A 19,979-nucleotide genomic window follows, 5' to 3' on the forward strand; every position below is an offset into this window, starting at 1 on the left:
TTTTTGTATAAGTATAAAAAAATGGATCTGCTTTGTTTTTTCCAAAACAGCACCACTCTTGCCCATGGACTGTGTTTGGCATTGAAGCTCCATTCACTATGATTATGTCTGGGCTGCAATACCAGACACAGCCAGTTGATAAGAGTGGCACTGTTTCACTTGTATAGAATTGAGCGGCAATACCTGGTAAGGTACAAGTTGTAATAAAAATAAGTTCTAATAAACTATAAAAAAGGTATAAGTAATAACACCTCCCCCTCGACTGTATTTGGCCCCGACACAATTCCCTTAACTAGGCCATGTCATATATCAAATTAAATGGCAGGCTACAGCGGATACAAATATTCATTTTAATTTAGGATTTTTGTGTGCAATAAAAAAAAAGGTCTACGTTTTAAAACAGCAAATACCATGTGTGTAAAATTTATAAAAAATAAGGCCATACTTGTCACTAAAAAAAGAACGAAAAAATGCAGAAATTTTTTTAAGAATAGAAAAAGAATAGAAAAAAAAATTCAGACTTCCCAAATTAGTCCTGTAGTGCGTGTCCGTCTTTAGGACAGGGGGATTAGATTGCGAGTTCCATTGGGGCATATGAGAGAATAAGACTGCCCTTCCCCCGCCAGGTCAGCATTGTGACGTTATACATTATAATGATAATCCTAGTGTTACTTTCCTTAGGAGTTTGATACAATATATCCATTGGATATGTGCAGATCATTGAGTGCACTGAATAGAGCTGTCATTGTGGTTCCCATGGCAGCGGTAAACATTCAGACTGCAGAAAGAACAGTGAGATGTGATCTCCCGGAGACGAGACAGACCAGACATCACACACGAGAGACCCAGTCACGCTATGGCCGCATATTCTGACAGTGCCAAGAAGTGGACTCTGCCGGGATGGAGGATTGAGCAGAGATATTCCAACAGTCATGATTGGGAACTGGGTGGAGGAGAGAAAAAAGGTAATTCCGTGTGTCAGTCAAGTCCGTGTGGCATCAAGGCCGCGACAAGGGGGGGGTCATTGTGGCACGATTATAAATGGGGGCGAGGGAATTTTTGACTATTTTTTATGTACTACAATCCACCTGCTAAAAAGTAGTTCAAGGAAACAATATCATTAAAAAGGGTTTTCTACTTCAGATCTTTACAGCATATACAATATGTAGGGTATGACATAAATGTCTTAAAGGCGGGGTTCCCACTTTTTGCGATGATGGCTGTAAATAGGGGGAGACCAAATGGAGTGGGGTCCTTACACATGTGTACGGCTGTAAAGGATCTGCCAGGCACAGCTTCTGTGTCAACGCCCATAGGTAATCAGTCTGCACCTGCTTCTATGTCTGGGAGACTGACTCCATCTTCCACCACTCAGGATGGCAGGCTTAGGAGTGGGAGAGCCTATCACAGCCTGGCCAGACGGAGCTAGCTCCCGCCCTCTGTCTATTTATATCCTGCCTTTCCTGTTCCTCCTTGCTTGTGATTCTTCTTGTTTTGTTTCCTGGCCCTGCTGCAGCTTCTTGTACTATTTGACCCTGCTTCGTATTGACCCTGGCTTTCTGACTACTCTCCTGCTCTGCGTTTGGCACCTCGTACTCTCCAGGTTTGACTCGGCTCGTTTACTACTCTTGCTGCTCACAGTGTTGCCGTGGGCAACTGCCCCGTTTCCCTTAGGTTCTGTGTTCCCTTATCTGTTTGTCTCGTGCACTTATTGAGTGTAGGGACCGTCGCCCAGTTGTACCCCGTCGCCTAGGGCGGGTCGTTGCAAGTAGGCAGGGACTGAGTGGCGGGTAGATTAGGGCTCACTTGTCTGTTTCCCTACCCCCATCATTACAACGGCTCTCACCATTGAAGTCTGTGGGAGTTACCGAAACAGTCAAGAAAGCGTGCCCAGCAACCATTCCACCTATATTTGGACTCCGACTCCGCACTTGCTGTATCAGGTCTGGGGACCCCCCGTTATACCCCGACACACAGCAGTCCTGGAGCTCTTAAAGACCAAATTTGAATATATTCATAAATGAGTATGGGGCGCACATTTTGTGACACAGAATAATATTTTGTGATAAATTAAATGTATATATTTTATAGCACTGACGACTATTTTGTGAAACAGAAATACACATTCTAATATCTATAAAAGTATTTCCTGTTTTTTTTCCATAAAGGATTGTCCTTCAGGGTGTACTATTAACCCCTTAATGACCAGCCTATTTTAGACCTCAATGACCAAGCCATTTTTTACGTTTTTTCATCGTCTCATTCACAGAGCTATAACTTTTTTTTATTTTTGCGTCGACATCGCTGTATAAGGTCTTGTTTTTTTGCGGGACAAGTTGTAATTTTTAATAGCACCATTTTGGGGTAAATAGAGTTTATTGATTAACTTTTTTTTGGGGGGGGAATAGAAAAAAAACTGCAATTTTGCTACACTTTTTTGCGTCCTAAATTTACGCCGTTTACCATGTCGTATAAATGATGCAATAACTTTATTCAGCGGGTTGTTGCGATTGCAACGATACCAAATTTATATAGATTTTGTATGTTTTACTACTTTTACACAGTAAAAACGCTTTTTTTCAAAATGATTTGTTTTTGCGTCTCCATATTTGAAGAGCCATAGCTTTTTTATTTTTTTTCCGATGCAGTTGTATGAGGGCTGTTTGTTTGCGGGACGACTTGTAGTTTTTATTGGTACCATGTTGGAGTAGATACTACTTTTTTATCACTTTTTTTTAAGGCTGGATTCAAAGAAAACAGCAATTTTTGCATGTTTTTTTATATTATTTTTCTACGACGTTAACCGTGCGGGTTAACTGATGTAAAAAGTTTATAGTTGGGGTCGTTACGGACGCGGCGATACCAAATATGTGTAACTTTTTTACTTTATTTTGTTTTTTTAATGATAAAGCAGTTTGTAAGGGGAAAAAGTGGGTTTTTCTTTTTTTTTTTCACTTTATTTTTTTCACTTTTTATTAAACTTCTCTTTACTTTTTTACTAGTCCCACTAGGGGACTTCACTATGCGATCATTCAATCGCATTTATAATACACTGCAATACTTCTGTATTGCAGTGTATTATGCCTGTCCGTGTAAAACGGACAGGCATCTGCTAGGCCATGCCTCCGGCATGACCTAGCAGGCACACACTATAGGTAGACCTGGGGGCCTTTATTAGGCCCCCGGCTGCCATCGAAGACACGGGCACTCGGCGATCTTATCGCCGGGTGTCAGTGAGATGAGAGGGAGGGAGTCTCCAAAACAACTCCGATGCGGTGCTCGCTATTGAGCGCCGTATCTGAGTGGTTAAACGGGTAAGATCGATACTAATATCGATCTCACCCGTTCATGCAAGGATGCTCTCCACTACCTCTGGCAGCTGAGAGCAGGGAGATTTAACGGCTCCCTGCTCTGATCATTTATTCTGATGCAGCGCCGTAAAAACACTAGGGGGCGGTCACTAACGGGTTAGGGGAGTCCCTTGATAATAAGTTGATCACAAAGTTTCCCCATTCCGGAACCCCCAGCGATCAGCTGTGATCTGTGGTGAAACTTGGCAGTAAGTGTTCAATTTCCCTGCAGCGACACCACAGGGGAAATTAATCATTGCATCTCCCATTCATATTAATGGGTCGTCTCTGTAATACAGGGCAGGTCCTACAGAGCGAAAGACGCTCTATGTAACCGCTCTCTACTCTGGCATAGAGATGAGGATCCCGAACAATGCCCCCCCCCCCCCCTCTATTAACTTAGAATTCCCTAATAGTGTGTATGGAAACGGAAATGTGTTTTCTAATCTAGACATTATATTAAATGTAATTTTCAATTCAAAACTGCATGTCCTACTGTATGTTGTAGCTGTTTTATTCCTCATGGAAGTCCTAAGAGGATTTGTTTGGCTGACTGAGAGTTTCGTGGCAACTCTTGGCTGCGGGCTCCCGGTATTGGCACTCCTATGACTTGGACACATCTTGGAGTGGGATAAATGCAGGAGACCTTGTGCAAAAACACATATGAAAAATACTAAGGAGAGGCCCAGGGGTGGGACAAGTTTTCTCGGCGCCCAGGGCAAAGTTTCAGAATGTGCCCGCCTTCTGGACTCCGAAGTTCAGTGTGACAGCTGTCGGGTAGACTGTCATTCATTTAATTGTCTCCTGTCTCACTGAAGGGAAGCAAATTCAAAAGAAGGATGGCCCTCTTCTCAATGGCGCCCTTAGCGACTGCCTACCCTTTTTCCTGGTTTTGCTCCCTAGAGTGATACCATGCAAAACAGGTGGATAAAATAGTGAGTCTGCTCCCCTAAGGTCACCTTGTATATCAGCGCTGAATGAATAATCTCTGCTGTTGGGACTTCTGCATCTATTGCTTAGCTGAGATATCTGTAGGTAAATCCATAACCTGCCCATAAATCCAAAACTTATATAGGAAATGACTCACTGTAAAGTCTTTCATGCTTAGAAGAAAAGAAGCAGATGTTTAGAATTAACCCCTAATATCGATGCATTGCACATGTTCATCACTCACCTGCGCTATTTTTTTTTTATCTATAGGATCACAATTCTGGTGAAATATATTCAGCGGCACAATCAGGGTGACATGTCAGACGATAAAAGGCCTTAAAGGGGAAACTCAAAAACTTTAATATACTGAGCTTAATACCAGCTATGACCACAAGGTGGAGTCACAGAACAATATGTGTCTACACATGAAATGACCGGGTGAAGGGAGTTTCTTAGTATTAAATCCCTTCTAGACGATGGTTGCGTTCACACAACGAGGCGCCACTTACTTTTATCCATAAGAAAGCAGAAGTGTAAAGATTTGTGATCTACTTGGTATCCCCGATTTGCCGAAAAAGGAAACCCTGCGTAACCTATGAAATGCTCCTAATGTATATACCGAATGTGTCCATAATCTTCTAGGGGTTAACGTATGCCAAAAAAATTAATCGTTTTTTTACATTTATTTTGTAGTTTAAGAGAAGCAACCTCCCGACATCCAACAGTTGCTATGAAAACGACTTTGTACGGTTCTCCGACAGCAAACCGGATCGAATACAGAGGAGATATTTCTTAAAAAGAATGGAGGTAAAACAGATCCTTCAGATTGAAAATGATATACCTAGTATTTGTTGTGCCCAACACTTGTGATTATTATGTCTTGTTATAAATAAGTATATATATATATGTTGTCATTTATAGTTAAGTCAATCTTATACAATGTAATGAAAAATTTAGGTCGTGTGAGGGCAGAGTATGGCACTGGGATTCAAGGAGCAGCAAAGAGAGAATCGCGGTGTCATGCCCCGCCCCCTCAGGTCCTGCACTAGCTATAAGGGCAAGTTCACACGGGCTATTTTCAGCCATTTTTCGGGCCGTAAACACCCTGAAAAACGGCTAAAAATGCGGGGGCTGAACGCCTCTAAACATCTGCCTATTGATTTCAATAGGGAAAAACGGCTCCTGATTTTGAGACATTTTTTAATCAAACTAGTGTTTTTCGCTGCGTTTTTTTACGGCCGTTTTTGGAGCTGTTTTTCTATTGAGTCAATGAAAAACGGCTCCAAAAAACGGCTCAAGAAGTGACATGCACTTCTTTTTACGGGGCATCTTTTTATGTTCCATTCTTTGCAAATGAGGTGTAAAAAAAGCCCCGTCAGAACAGAACGCCGTATTTCCCATTGAAATCAATGGGCAGATGCAGGGGCGTAACTAGGAAAGACTGGGCCCCATAGCAAACTTTTGACTGGGGCCCCACCTTCCCTGGGTGTCACACAACCCCCCCCCCCCTTGTAGATAGTGCCTTTTTTACAGACCCCCCCTGTAGGGAACGCCATACAGACCCCCTGTAGATAACGCCATACAGACCCCCTGTAGATAACGCCATACAGACCCCTGTAGATAACGCCATACAGCCCCCCTGTAGATAACGCCATACAGACCCCCTGTAGATAACGCCATACAGACCCCCTGTAGATAACGCCATACAGACCCCCTGTAGATAACGCCATACAGACCCCCTGTAGATAACGCCATACAGACCCCCTGTAGATAACGCCATACAGCCCCCCTGTAGATAACGCCATACAGACCCCCTGTAGATAACGCCATACAGACCCCCTGTAGATAACGCCATACAGACCCCCTGTAGATAACGCCATACAGACCCCCTGTAGATAACGCCATACAGACCCCCTGTAAATAACGCCATACAGACCCCCTGTAGATAACGCCATACAGACCCCCTGTAGATAACGCCATACAGACCCCCTGTAGATAACGCCATACAGACCCCCTGTAGATAACGCCATACAGACCCCCTGTAGATAACGCCATACAGACCCCCTGTAGATAACGCCATACAGACCCCCTGTAGAGAACGCCATACAGACCCCCTGTAGGGAACGCCATACAGCCCCCCCCCTGTAGGGAACGCCATACAGCCCCCCCCCTGTAGGGAACGCCATACAGCCCCCCCCCCCCCCTGTAGGGAACGCCATACAGCCCCCCCCCCCTGTAGGGAACGCCATACAGCCCCCCCCCCTGTAGGGAACGCCATACAGCCCCCCCCCTGTAGGGAACGCCATACAGCCCCCCCCCTGTAGGGAACGCCATACAGCCCCCCCCTGTAGGGAACGCCATACAGCCCCCCCCCTGTAGGGAACGCCATACAGCCCCCCCCTGTAGGGAACGCCATACAGCCCCCCCTGTAGGGAACGCCATACAGCCCCCCTGTAGGGAACGCCATACAGCCCCCCCTGTAGGGAACGCCATACAGCCCCCGCTGTAGGGAACGCCATACAGACCCCCCTGTAGGGAACGCCATACAGACCCCCCTGTAGAGAACGCCATACAGCCCCCCCTGTAGAGAACGCCATACAGCCCCCCCTGTAGAGAACGCCATACAGCCCCCCCCTGTAGAGAACGCCATACAGCCCCCCCTGTAGAGAACGCCATACAGCCCCCCCCCCTGTAGGGAACGCCATACAGCCCCCCCTGTAGGGAATGCCATACAGCGTCCCCAACCCCCCAAAAAAATGCGACCTACAGTGTGAAAAGACAAATGACATGTATCCCCTCTCCACAGGATCTCCACAGGATAGGGGATACATGTGTGATCGCTGGCAGCGATAGGGAGAACGGGGGACTGAAAGTCCCCCAAGTTCTCCATGACTAACCACTGACTTCCGGCGTCTGCGCAGCTCAATAAAAATGAAAGGAGCGCTGGTCACGCATGCGAGCAAGCGCGACCGGTGCTCCATTCATTTCTACGGAGCTGCCGACACAGACCCCGGAAGTCCGAGGTTTGTGATGGAGAACTTCCCCTGTTCTCCCTATCAATGCCAGCGATCCAGTGGATAGGGGATACATGTCTTTTGTTTAATGGCAGAGCGGGGATATACCTCCCTGCTCTGCCGTAGTGTTCAGTGGTGTCGCGCTGTATCAGCCATATCGGCTGCTAGCGGAGCCTCCGGCCATGGTGGGTACCCGTGCCGGCGGGCGACACGTGCCCCCTCATGCCGCGGGCCCCGTAGCAGCCGCTACAGCTGCTATAGCGGTAGTTACACCACTGGGCAGATGTTTGTAGGCGTTCTGCATCTGATTTTTCAGCCATTTTTCAGGACGTTTACGGTCTGAAAAACGGCTGAAAATAGCCCATGTGAACGTACCCTTACAGGGATAGACATGACATGACAAAAAACAACAATGCCAAGATTTTATACGTGTCACTTTCTAGTGATAGAGTCCCTTTAACAAAAAAATAAAAATAATAATAATGGATAAACTTTCATTCAGTTTGTCTGTGCACACATGGGTGGCCAAATCACTAAATATTTGATTGTCTCAGAGGCCAGATGGATTCATTTTAGAGCAGTTCTGCGCTCAAGGATAGATCAGCGTACATGAATGAACATAGGCCAGAGGCTACATGCACGCGTTGCGTATTTTTCTGTGGAAAATACGCACCAAAACTGCAGCAATACGCAAGAAATTCGCAGGTAAAAACAACACCTAATCGTGCATTTTTCCATGCATTTTTGGTGCAGGTTTTTACGCTTTGATGTGTTTTTCAGCGCGTTTTTATGCTGCGGATTTTGGTGCGATATTCCACAGCACTAGGCAGATACAATTCGCAAGTGGAAACGCATGATAAATTAACATGATGCGGATTTAAAAATCTGCACCGCAAGTGAATTTACGAGCGGAAAAATACCGCGGCATGTACATGAGATTTCCTGGAATCTCATTGACTATGCTGGTACGGTAGTACGCTGCGGTTTTGTCGCCCGCAAATACACGCGGCAAAACGGCACGTCATACGCATCGTGTACATTGACCCTTATAGTTCCATGTAGCAAGAGTATATTTTGCCCCAAAAACAGGTCTGGATACCATAAGGGAAGGGCGAACCAACCCTTCCTGAAGGTTTTTTCGGGAAGGTTGTCTTGTATGCTCGTTGCCGATCCATTGCCGTTTTTGGAGCTAAATATATGACTCTCATACTATGGATATCTGAATAAAGCCTTATGGGTAAATTGTAAAGTTGTGCCTCCGGATTCATGATGAAAGTACCATGTTTTATGTAAATATTGGGGCGACCATCGTAGTCTATTATAATGAACGCACACCAAGCAATTTCCAGCATTTTTACTGTGACTTTCCGGCTTTTATAGGTGATTGCAAAAAATGTAAAACCAGTAAAAACCAGTAAAACTATTTTTGTGTTGCATTGCAGGGTTTACCAGGACATCATTTACTGTCACATCACGGACAGCCCAGTTCTAGACACTTAGTATCACAGTATGATGACCATTATATGAGATGTGGCAACTCTACTTTGCCTCCTCTTAGGCGTTGGGATGGAAACAGCATGACCTGGGCTCCAGAGAAATCCGACTTTCCTTCTGCAGGTAAAATAACATTTTTAATACAATGTAAAGGGTTTTTCCAACCAAAATGTTTAGTGACTAAAGATATCATACAGTAATATACTTACCTTATAGATCCCAGGCTGCCCGTGCAGTAAGTGCCCTGATTTTGAATTACTTCATGTCTTTCCTCTAATTCATATACATAGCTGCTTCAAAATGTTTAATTCTGCTTGTTGCCCTTGGAAACAGACAATGGTTAAGCTCCACCCTGCTGTCAGACATGTGACCTAGCAGTTTAGCTGCCACAACGCACTGCTTCAACAATGAGATTATAATCTAATCCAAGTTAGTTGGTGAAATGTTAGTCTTTATGGTCTTTATCACCCACTTTTGACCATTGTCTTACATTTAGAGGTTTCAGTCTGTGTTTAAAAGACCTGAATGCATCGGACCTTAAATGAATTATTTGCTTTTGCTCTGGACAATCCCTTTGTTAGAACGGTTGCCGAATAATAAGCAGCTCACAGGGTGTCATTCTGCTTAGACACCCAGGGATCAGCTATAATCTCTGGGAGGAATCCAGCAGTAAGTGTGTAATTTTTCTGCAGCGCCTCCGCAGGAGAAATAAAGCATTACGTGGTGCCCATTGACAAATGTCAGTTAGCCCACTGTAAGATACAGACATGTTCAGTCCCCTAGAGAGACCCTTTTTGTAGCTGCTCTTCACTCCGGTTAATTTATGGCAGTTATGGATGGGGACTCCTCTCTATTAATTTAGAATCACCTTATAGAGTATTTGAAAATGGCTTTTCTAAACCAAACATTTTTTCTTATGAATTGTGTTTTGCAGATCCTCCAACCAATTTTGGTCTCCTGCAAGAAAAGCAAAAACTCTGGCGAGACCAAGTCTCTGAAGAGTTGAGAAGCGTCTACTCCGCATCATACAGGCAACCACCGCCCTCCGCGCTTATGACAACCCGCTATGGAGTAGCTCCCCGCATCCTGTCCAGTACCATGCACCAGCCCAATAATGCCAATAAAGCTTTAGACTTTAAATGTCAAGTGTACCTTCAGGTCCCAGACAACCCAGTTGGAAGATCTAACAACAACCTGACAGCATCAACGTCCTAAATACTTTTACTCAACTCGTCTAGATGGATAAACAAAGACAATATGATAATAAATTTAAAATAATAACTTTGTATACAAAAACATTTTCTAGTTTTTGCTATTAATTTAGGAAATTCCCATTGTAATACAATTTTTTAATTGTCTAGTATCTGATAGTCGGCAACTCCTGCTGCTCAGACATGAATCCAAAAATAGAAGCAAAACCAACAACATTGGACTAAAGGATTGGAATCCTAAATTTTTACACCAGATTATTGGATTGAGGATATAATCACACGTAATAAACTAAATGTTTCTGTTCTTCTCAAAGAGATATTTGTTTAACCCCTTCCCGACATTTGCCGTATGGGTACGCCATAGAAAGCATTGACTTCCCGCATTTTGCCGTACCCATACGCTGAATGTTTGGCACCGGCTCAGAAGCTGAGCCGGTCCCATCATCACCGGATCTCAGCTGTATCTTACAGCTGACATCCGGCTGTAACGACAGGGACCGAAATTAGCTTTGATCCCCGCCATTAACCCCTTAAGTGCAGCGCTCAAACGCGATAGCTGCATTTAAGGTGTTTGCAGCTCATCGGAACCCCAGCAATGAAATTGCCGGGGTTCCGGTGGCTGCAATGGCAACCGGAGGCCTATTACTAGCCTCCCGGTCTGCCTAGCATGGAAGCCGGTCAAGATCCGCCCGGCGGCGGAGCCTGATCGGCTTCCGTAGCCGCCGGCAAGACGGCGCCGGGTCAGGAGCTGATCCGGCGTCATCAGCGGTGGAAGTCAGCTGTATGTTATAGCTGACATCCACCTGTAACGGCAGGAACCGGAGCTAGCTCCGATCCCTGCCATTAACCCCTTCGATGCAGCAATCGAAAGCGATTGCTGCATCGTAGCGGTTACTAGCAGATCACCAGCCCTGATAGGCAATCGGGACTGGCGACTGCTGCTATGGCAACAGGAGACACAATGGTCTCCTGCTCTGCCATTACGGAAGCCGATTAGGCTTCCGCCGGGAGGAAAAGCCTAATCGGCTTGCTGTCAGTGAATAACTGACAGATCTAATACATTGCACTACGTAGGTAGTGCAATGTATTAGAAAAAAATAAATCTGACAGCTGGACCTTCAAGTCCCCTAGTGGGACTTGAGAAAAAGTGTAAAAAAAGTGAAAACAATAAAAATTTGAAAACAATAAAAGTTTCAAGTAATAAAATAAAGCACAAGCCCCCTTTTACTTGAACAGAGTAAAAAAAAAAACGTAAATACTATACCAGAGTTTCTGTTTTTTGGTCACTTTGCCCTATAAATATAGGATTAAAAAGTGATCAAAAAGTCACACGTATCCAAAAATTGTACCTATAAAAACTATAGCTCGTCCCGCAAAAAACAAGCCCTCATACAGCTCCGTCGACAAAAAAAAAAAAAAGTTATGGTTCTCACAACTTGGCGACAGAAAAAATACATTATTTTTACAAAAGTAATTTTATTGTGCAAAAAGTTGTAAAACATAAAGTCCTATAAAATAGGTATCGCCGGAATCGTACTGACCCGCAGAATAAAGTTAACATGTAATTTATAACGCATGGTGAACGCTGTATAAAAAAATAAAAATAAAACTATGCCAGAATTGTGTTTTTTTTGTTTACCTGACCTCCCAAAAAATAGGATAAAAGGTGATCATAAAGTCACATGTACCCCACAATGGTATCAATAATAACTACAGCTTGTCCCGCAAAAAACAGCCCTCATACCGCTACGTCTATGAAAAAATAAAATTAGTTATGGCTCCAATAAGTCAGGAAATAAAAAATATGCAGTTGTGCTGCCCGAGGGGAACATTTCTTCTGTTTGAAGAGGCGATTTATCAAGGACCTAAAATTAGGGAACCAGGAAAGGGAGGGCCCAAACATATCCGCTGGAAGCGACGGTGCCCGAATTATACAAGGACAACACTTCCCAGCAAAATTCTCCAAACTGCAAAGGCGCGGAGTGTGGACCAAAAGGGGGATAATAAAGGACGCCATATATCAGTGCGACACCGGCCTGTGCAGAAAGGATTGCTTCACAGCGTAACACACATCTATGGATCATTTTATTGTTTTTTTTTACCCCATTATTATACCACCTGACTATGCCCCTTATATACTCCGCCCAGCTTACATCCACATTATAAACAGAAACACCAGCAATACTCAAACAAAACTACTACCAAGCAAAATCCGCTCTCCAAAAGCCAAATGGCGTTCCCTCCCATCTGAACCCTACAGCATGCCCAAACAGCAGTTTCCTTCCACATATATGGCATCGTCATACCCGGGAGAACCCTTTTAACAATTGTTGGGGTGTGTGTCTCCAGTGGCATAAGCTGGGCACGACATATTTGCCACTGAAATGGCATATCTAGGGAAAAATATACATTTTTAATTTGCACCATCCGCAGTGCAATCATTTATGGAAAAGACATGTGGGGTGAAATGCTCACTACACCCCATAACAAATGCCTTGAGGGGTGTAGTTTCCAAATGGGGTCACTTCTCAGGGGTTTATTTTTATTATTTCACATCTGAGCCTCTGCAGTTGTGAACCAATACTTTGTAAATCGCCAAATTAGACCTCAATTTGACATGGTACGCTTTCACTCCTGAGCCTGGTTGAATGTCCAGGCAAAAGATTAGTGCCCCATGTAGGGTGATTCTAAAACCAGGAAACCCAGCGTAATAATTAGAGAGCTGTCTTGTTATGGTGGCACAAGCCGGGCACCACATATTGGCATATCTATGGAAAAAATCCCATTTTCACTCTGTAACATCGAGTTCACACTAATTTCTACAAAACACCTGCAGGGTTAAAATGCTTACTACACCCCTAGGTAAATGCATTGAGGGGTGTAGTTTCCAAAATTGGGTCACTTCTGGGGGGTTTCCACTGTTTTGGGCCCACAGGCGCCCAGACACCAATACAGCAACATCTGCACTCCAAATGGCGGTCCTTCCCTTCTGAGCCCTGCCGTGTGCCCAAACAGCAGTTTATGACCACATATGGGGTATTGCCGTACCCGGGAGAAATTGCTTTACAAATGTTGGTTTCTTTTTTTTCCTTTATTTGTTGCGAAAATGAAAACATTTGCGCTAAAGCTACGTCTTATTGAAGAAAAAGGATTGTTTTTATTTTCACTGCCCAATTCTAATAAATTCTATGAAACATCTGTGGGGTCAAAATGCTCACTACACCCCTAGATGAATTCCTCAAGAGGTGTAGTTTCCTAAATGGTGTCACTTTTTGGGTGTTTTAATTGTTTTTTCCCCTCAGGGGCTTTGCAAATTTGACATGGCCTCCGCAAACCATTCCTGCTCAATGTGATGTCCAAAAGCCAAATAGCGCTCTTTCCCTTCTAAGCCACATCTTGTCTCCAAACAGCCGTTTATTACCACATGTGGGATATTGTTTTACTCGGGAGAAATTGCTTTACAAATTTTGTGGTGCTTTTTCTCCTTCAGTCCTTGTGGAAATGAGAAAAAATAAGCTAAACCTACATTTTCTTTGAAAAAATGTAGATTTTTATTTTCAGGGCCTACTTCCAATAATTTCTGCAAAAAAACTGTGGGGTCAAATCGCTCACTATACCCCTAGATAATTTCCTCAATGGGTGTAGTCTCCAAAATGGGGTCACTTGTGGGGGGTTTCCACTGTTTTGTCTCCTCAGGGGCTTAGTAAATGTGACATGGCCTCTGCAAACCATTCCTGCTAAATGTGATCTCCAAAAGCCAAATAGCACTCCATCCCTTCTAAGCCCTGCCGTGTGTCCAAACAGCCGTTTATTACCAAATGTGGGGTATTGTTTTACTCGGGAGAAATTGCTTTACAAATTTTACGGTGCTTTTTCTCCTTCAGTCCTTGTGGAAATGAGAAAAAATTAGCTAAACCTGCATTTTCTTTGAAAAAATTTAGATTGTCATTTTCAGGGCCTACTTCCAATAATTTATGCAAAAAACCTGTGGGGTCAAAACGCTCACTATACCCCTAGATAATTTCCTCAATGGGTGTAGTTTCCAAAATGGGGGTCACTTGTGGGGGGGGTTTCCACTGTTTTGTCCCCTCAGGGGCTTTGTAAATGTGACATGGCCTCCGCAAACCATTCCTGCTAAACTTGAGCTCCAAAAGCCAAATAGCGCTCTTTCCCTTCTAAGCCCTGCCGTGTCTCCAAACAACCGTTTATTACAACCGTTTATTACCACATGTGGGGTATTGTTTTACTTGGGAGAAATTGCTTTACAAATTTTGCGGTGCTTTTTCTCCTTTAGTCCTTGTGGAAATGAGAAAAAAAATCGCTAAACCTACATTTTCTTTGAAAAAATGTCGATTTTAATTTTCACGGCCTACTTCCAATAATTTCTGTAAAATACCTGTGCGGTCAAAATGCTAACTATACCCCTAGATAATTTCCTTGAGGTTTGTAGTTTCCCAGATGTGGTCACTTTTGGGGGATTTTCACTGTTTTGGCACCGCAAGAGCCCTTCAAACCTGACATGGTGCCTAAAATATATTCTAACAAAAATAAGGCCCCAAAATCCTCTAGGTGCTCCTTTGCTTCTGAGGCCGGTGCTTCAGTCCAGTAGTACGCTACAGCCACATGTGGGATATTTACTAAAACTGCAGAAACTGGGCAACAAATATTGAGTTGAATTTCTCTGCTAAAACCTTCTGTGTTATAAAAAAAATTGTATTAAAAATTTATTTCTGCAAAAAAATATGAAATTTGTAAATTTCACCTCTACTTTGCTTTAATTGCTGTGAAATGTGTAAAGGGTTAAGACATTTTCTAAATGCTGTTTAATATTTTGAGGGGTGACTTATTGGGGGTTTCTAATATATAAGGCCCTCAAAGTCACTTCACAACAGAACTGGCCCCTGTAAAAATGGCCTTTTGAAATTTTCTTGAAAATGTGAGAAATTGCTGCTAAAGTTCTAAGCCTTGTGATGTCATAGAAAAATAAAAGGATGTTCAAAAAACAATGCCAATCTAAAGTAGACATATGGGGGATGTTAATTAGCAACAATTTTGTGTGGTATAACTGCCTGTCTTGCAAGCAGATACATTTAAATTGAGAAAAATGCTAATTTTTGCAATTTTTTGCTAAATTTTGTTGTTTTTCACAATTAAATACTGAACATATCGAGCAAATTTTGCCAGTAACTTAAAGTCCAATGTGTCACGAGAAAACAATTTTAGAATCGCTTGGATAGGTGAAAGCATTCCAAAGTTATTACCACATAAAGTGACACATGTCAGATTTGAAAAATGAGGCTCGGTCAGGAAGGTCAAAAGTGGCTAATGAGGGAAGGGGTTAATGGCATAGTCTTGATTATCAAATCTCCGACTGTTTTGTGTATACAGCTCCTACTCTGACCAAAGTGTCTCCATGGTAACAGACTACAAGCAAACTCTTTGTGTACATTTCTGTAAATGTGGAGCTAGACCAATAAAATGTCCCCCTGCTGCTCCCCCTCCCCTCTCACAGCATAATTCTCACACACCGGCTAAAGGCCCTTTTACACTGGGCAATTATTAGGCGGAAAAGCGTTCATAGAACGCTCATTGCCGATAATTGACTTGTGTAAACAGGGCAGCGATCAGAAGATGAACGAGCAAACGCTCAATCATCTTCTGATCGTATCGTTTCAAAAAACGGAAATATAATCGTTGTCGGCAGCACATCTTGGTGTGTAAAGAGGGTGACGCGCTGTCGACATGGTAATAATGTATGGGAATGAGCAGTTGGAGTAACAAGCACTCGTCCCCTTATATAGCTCCTTGTGACAGGAGAAAACGAGCGCCGATCAACAAGCCTCGTTGATCGGCGCTCATTGCACCGGCCGAAATTGGCCTGTGTAATAGGGCCTTTACTGTTAAGCTAGCTATAAACATAATATAAATGTCGGCTAATTGAACGATTTTGCCTATTTCGGCCGACCAACATTTCAAAATTATTCACGGTGAACGACGGCAGAATATTATTTGCCAAAAATGTGATCTGTCAGCTTGGATTGTTTTGGCTGTGTTTGTCTGAATATACAAGTGTATGGCATAATTGGCCAAATTTGTGCCACTTTGCACAAACCCACATTTTTTAAACTGGTTTCCTGATTGACCAGTTTAGTCCAGCATGTTGCTGGTGGGATCGTTAGTTCGAACAATCACACTAATGATTGATTGGCCGCAGTCTGGCCGATCAAAACCTTATGTGTATGGCCGGCTTTAAGGGGAAAAATATTACAGGCAACAACTTTCGTATTGGAGCCCCTGCAGCGATCAGTTGATCGCCAAAAGTCCAAATCCTGTTACCCCTGATAGACGACGGATTTTGCTAAGGGAAGCCGCCAGCCAGACATTTCTTCTGCAGCAAAATGGCCACCATGTAAGGGCATGTTCATATGCATTGAAATGCTTCGAATTCCATGTGAATGGATGGAGACACTGAATTATTTAGACCTGACCTGTTAAGATCCTCAAATAATTGTATTAAGGCTAAAAGTTCCTCAGTAAATGTGACCAGATTCGAGCTGGATAAGGACTCAACATGATATAATCAGTCCTTGAAAGTTTGGACTTTACTAAAACAAACATAAGTTTATTGAATTTGGTGATGCTGATCAGAGATTGTCCTGCGGCTGGGAACCCCAGCGATCAACTGTAGTCTGCAGCAAAAGTTTGTCAACAAGTGTATCATTTCACTGCAGCGCCACCACAGGGTAAATGAAGCATTACATGGTGCCCATTAAAATGTACAGTATGTGCTGTCTATATATCTAATGCACAGACGTACTGGGAGAGAGAAAGCTGACTTGATGCTTGTATTGTTTACAGGGAATAAAAAGAGGGATGGAAACGGATTTGTCTCAGAATGGCGCATGGTACTATAAACCAGCACCATAAGAGGGGGCCATTTCTCTTTTGCTCATTGTTGCTCCTTCCTGTACATATTTCCAATTTGTAAAGGAGGTTGCTTTTCAACTTCATTTAACTTCTGACCAAACTGTATATGTTTAATTAACAAGCACCTACTAATACAATACTGCCCCCTATAATAAAGAATATAGTGAAAGTTGTCATTGGACTGGATTTTGCATAAAAGTGAAATAATGAAAGACTTTACAGAATTAGGTACCGTTTAATCAGTTGTAATTCGACAAACAAGCTTTTGTCAGTAAGAAGATTTGCGTAACAGTTTAATCATGACACTCGCTTCTATGTTTGTCATTTTGATTTCATAAATCTCTGCTCATTCTAATCTACATAAAATATATAACTTTTAATTATTGGTATTTTGGCAATGCAATTATATGGCCCTTTTAAACATACATGTACTCATGGACAGAACTTCACTGGTTATAGCAGCAGTTTTTGCTCCAGAGCTGAATTCTACTCTAAGAGCGGATTCAGACGAGCGTGTGCGTTTTGCGCACGCAAAAAACGTGGCGTTTTGCGTGCGCAAAAGGCACTTAACAGCTCCGTGTGTCATCAGCGTATGATGCGCGGCTGCGTGATTTTCGCGCAGCCGCCATCATTATGACACTCCGTTTGGATGTTTGTAAACAGAAAAGCATGTGGTGCTTTTCTGTTTACATTCAGAGTTTGACAGCTGTTGCGCGAATAATGCTTGTCCAACGGAAGTGCTTCCGTGGGGCATGCGTGAATTTCACGCACCCATTGACTTCAATGGGTGCGTGATGCGCAAAAAACGCCTAAATATAGAACATGTCGTGAGTTTTACGCAGCGGACTCACGCTGCGCAAAACTCACGGACTGTCTGCACTGCCCCATAGACTTGTATAGGTCCGTGCGACCCGCGTGAAAACCACACGTGCTGCACGGACGAAAATCACGTTCGTGTGAATCCGCCCTAACTAAGAACAGGAATTTGCAACTATAGTCAGCCATGATGGAGTCTATAGAGGACAGTCTTTGGTCACCTGTTCAGTCACCTGACTGCATACAAGTTGTTACTAAACTCTTTGCGGTCCCGCGCAGTGCTCCTTGTTGGTCACTTAAGCTGCTACTGTGCTGCTCTCCATCGTCACCTTTCAAATCTCTCTTCCCAGCTGAGTTTGGTTACCATGGGAAGAAGCGTGGTCTGATGACATCACATCAAGTGACATCACCCTCCACTTAACCTCAGCACTGACTTGACTGTAGTAGAAAAGAACAATTGTCCACGCCAGTCGAAAATGAGTAAATGGTATGTTGAATATTCAATAAATATTCTTTATTTATATCTCTTATCGTAACGCGCTTCGGGGGAAAAAAGCATCGCAGCAATTTATAGTACAATACATGTGAATGGGGTTTTTGAACATGTTGATTCTTGTGAGATAATGCCGCAGATTTTCACAACAGATTTTATCCTTTGCTGTGTATAGGGTGAAATCTGCAGCACAATCTCCAAGAAAATCAATAAGTGGATTTGCTGCAGATACGCCACGTCTGTCCATACAAGTATATACAGACACTTATATAATCCCCCCATTCCTCTCTCCATGATGTGTAAGGTGCTCATACCAGTTCTTAAATAAATTGGACATTATTGCTTCAAGGGTAATAGGTGAAGGAAACAATGATTCTGGATGGCAGCCTGAAAAAACAACAAGGGATTGAAAATGTAATTTGGGAAATATATTTCTCAAATAAAATACAAGTGTTTGTAAAGTTAGAATTTAGACTTATCACAAGTGAAATCACCTTGGAGAAAGTTTCTGTTCTAAAATTGGGGGAACCCTACACTCAGCTGCCTTCCAGCCCCATGGCAAACACAACGGCCAATGTTATGTTAATAACTTAGATGTGATGGATTACAGGTGGATCCTGCGTGTCAGAGACGCACAGGACACTCTTTCAATGAACCCGTCAGTCCGACGGACCTGACGGGTACGGGATTTAGCTCTAAATATAGCTGCTCTGTATAGAGAATAGAGAGCAGCTGTATCTCAAAAAGTAAAATTAATTTTTAATAAAAACTAATTAGGCTTCATTCACATATGCGCCAGGATCCCGTTCCGTCTGAACTTTCCGTCGGAACGGGACCCTCACTGACACAAGCGGAAACCAAATGTTTCCGTTTCCATCACCATTGATTTCAATGGTGACGGATCCAGTCCCAATGGTTTCCGTTTGTCTCAGTTGGGCAAGGGTTCCGTCGTTTTGCCGGAATCAATAGTGTAGTCTACTACCCTCACCCCACTTCTCCCCCTATGTCTGTCAATCTTGTCTAAGGGTCTTATTACACTACCCGTCGTGGGCCGTGTAAACCAGTGCCAATCAACCAGACAGCTCGTGGATCGGCGATCGTTCGCTCCTTTTACAAGGAGCTATGTATGGGGACAAGCGCTCGTCCCCATTCATTTCTGTCATGTCGGCAGCGCGTCTCCCTGTTTAGGACCCATGCACACGGCCGTAATTACGGGCCCATTAATTTCTATGGCCGACGGACACCTTCCCGTATGTCTACGGGAGGGTGTCCGTGCCGTAGAAACCTGCCGAAAAAAATAGGACATGTCCTATTTTTTAATTTTATGGACCGTGCTCCTATACTTTATAATGGGTTGCACGGCTCGTAAAAACGGTCAGCTGTCTGTAATTACGGGCACGGTCGTGTGCATGAAGTTTTACACAGGGAGATGTACTGCTGACAACGATAATATTTTAGGCTGCGTAAACTATTCAATCAGACAATGAACGACCCGATGTTTGCTCATTGGCTGATGGTTGCCCTGTTTACACAGGGCAATTATCGGGGACGAACGTTTTGTGGACACTTGTTTGCCCGATAATTGTATGGTGTAAACGTGCACTCATTTCCTCCCATAGTAACGCCCTTGAGCCTTTTGTAGCTACATGGGTTAGCATACAAGGGGAAAACTGTCCTACCCTGAGGCATGATAACCCACATGATCTGTTGTGCCTAAAAAAAGTAAAAAGGTTTGAGGTCTACT

General features: G+C 43.4%; 1 protein-coding gene across 1 annotated transcript; it reads left to right on the forward strand.

Moving 5' to 3' along the window:
• The first annotated feature begins 765 nt into the window (after positions 1-765).
• On the forward strand, positions 766-11,979 carry CFAP107 (cilia and flagella associated protein 107). Its single transcript, XM_075840759.1, is given in 5 exon segments — positions 766-927; positions 929-965; positions 4,974-5,087; positions 8,737-8,911; positions 9,723-11,979. Coding segments are annotated over 5 exon segments (678 nt in total). The 5' UTR covers positions 766-856; the 3' UTR covers positions 10,004-11,979.
• The last annotated feature ends 8,000 nt before the right edge of the window (positions 11,980-19,979 follow it).

This window comes from Rhinoderma darwinii, chromosome 10 (assembly GCF_050947455.1).
Source record: "Rhinoderma darwinii isolate aRhiDar2 chromosome 10, aRhiDar2.hap1, whole genome shotgun sequence".
NCBI classification, from domain to species: Eukaryota; Metazoa; Chordata; class Amphibia; order Anura; family Rhinodermatidae; genus Rhinoderma; species Rhinoderma darwinii.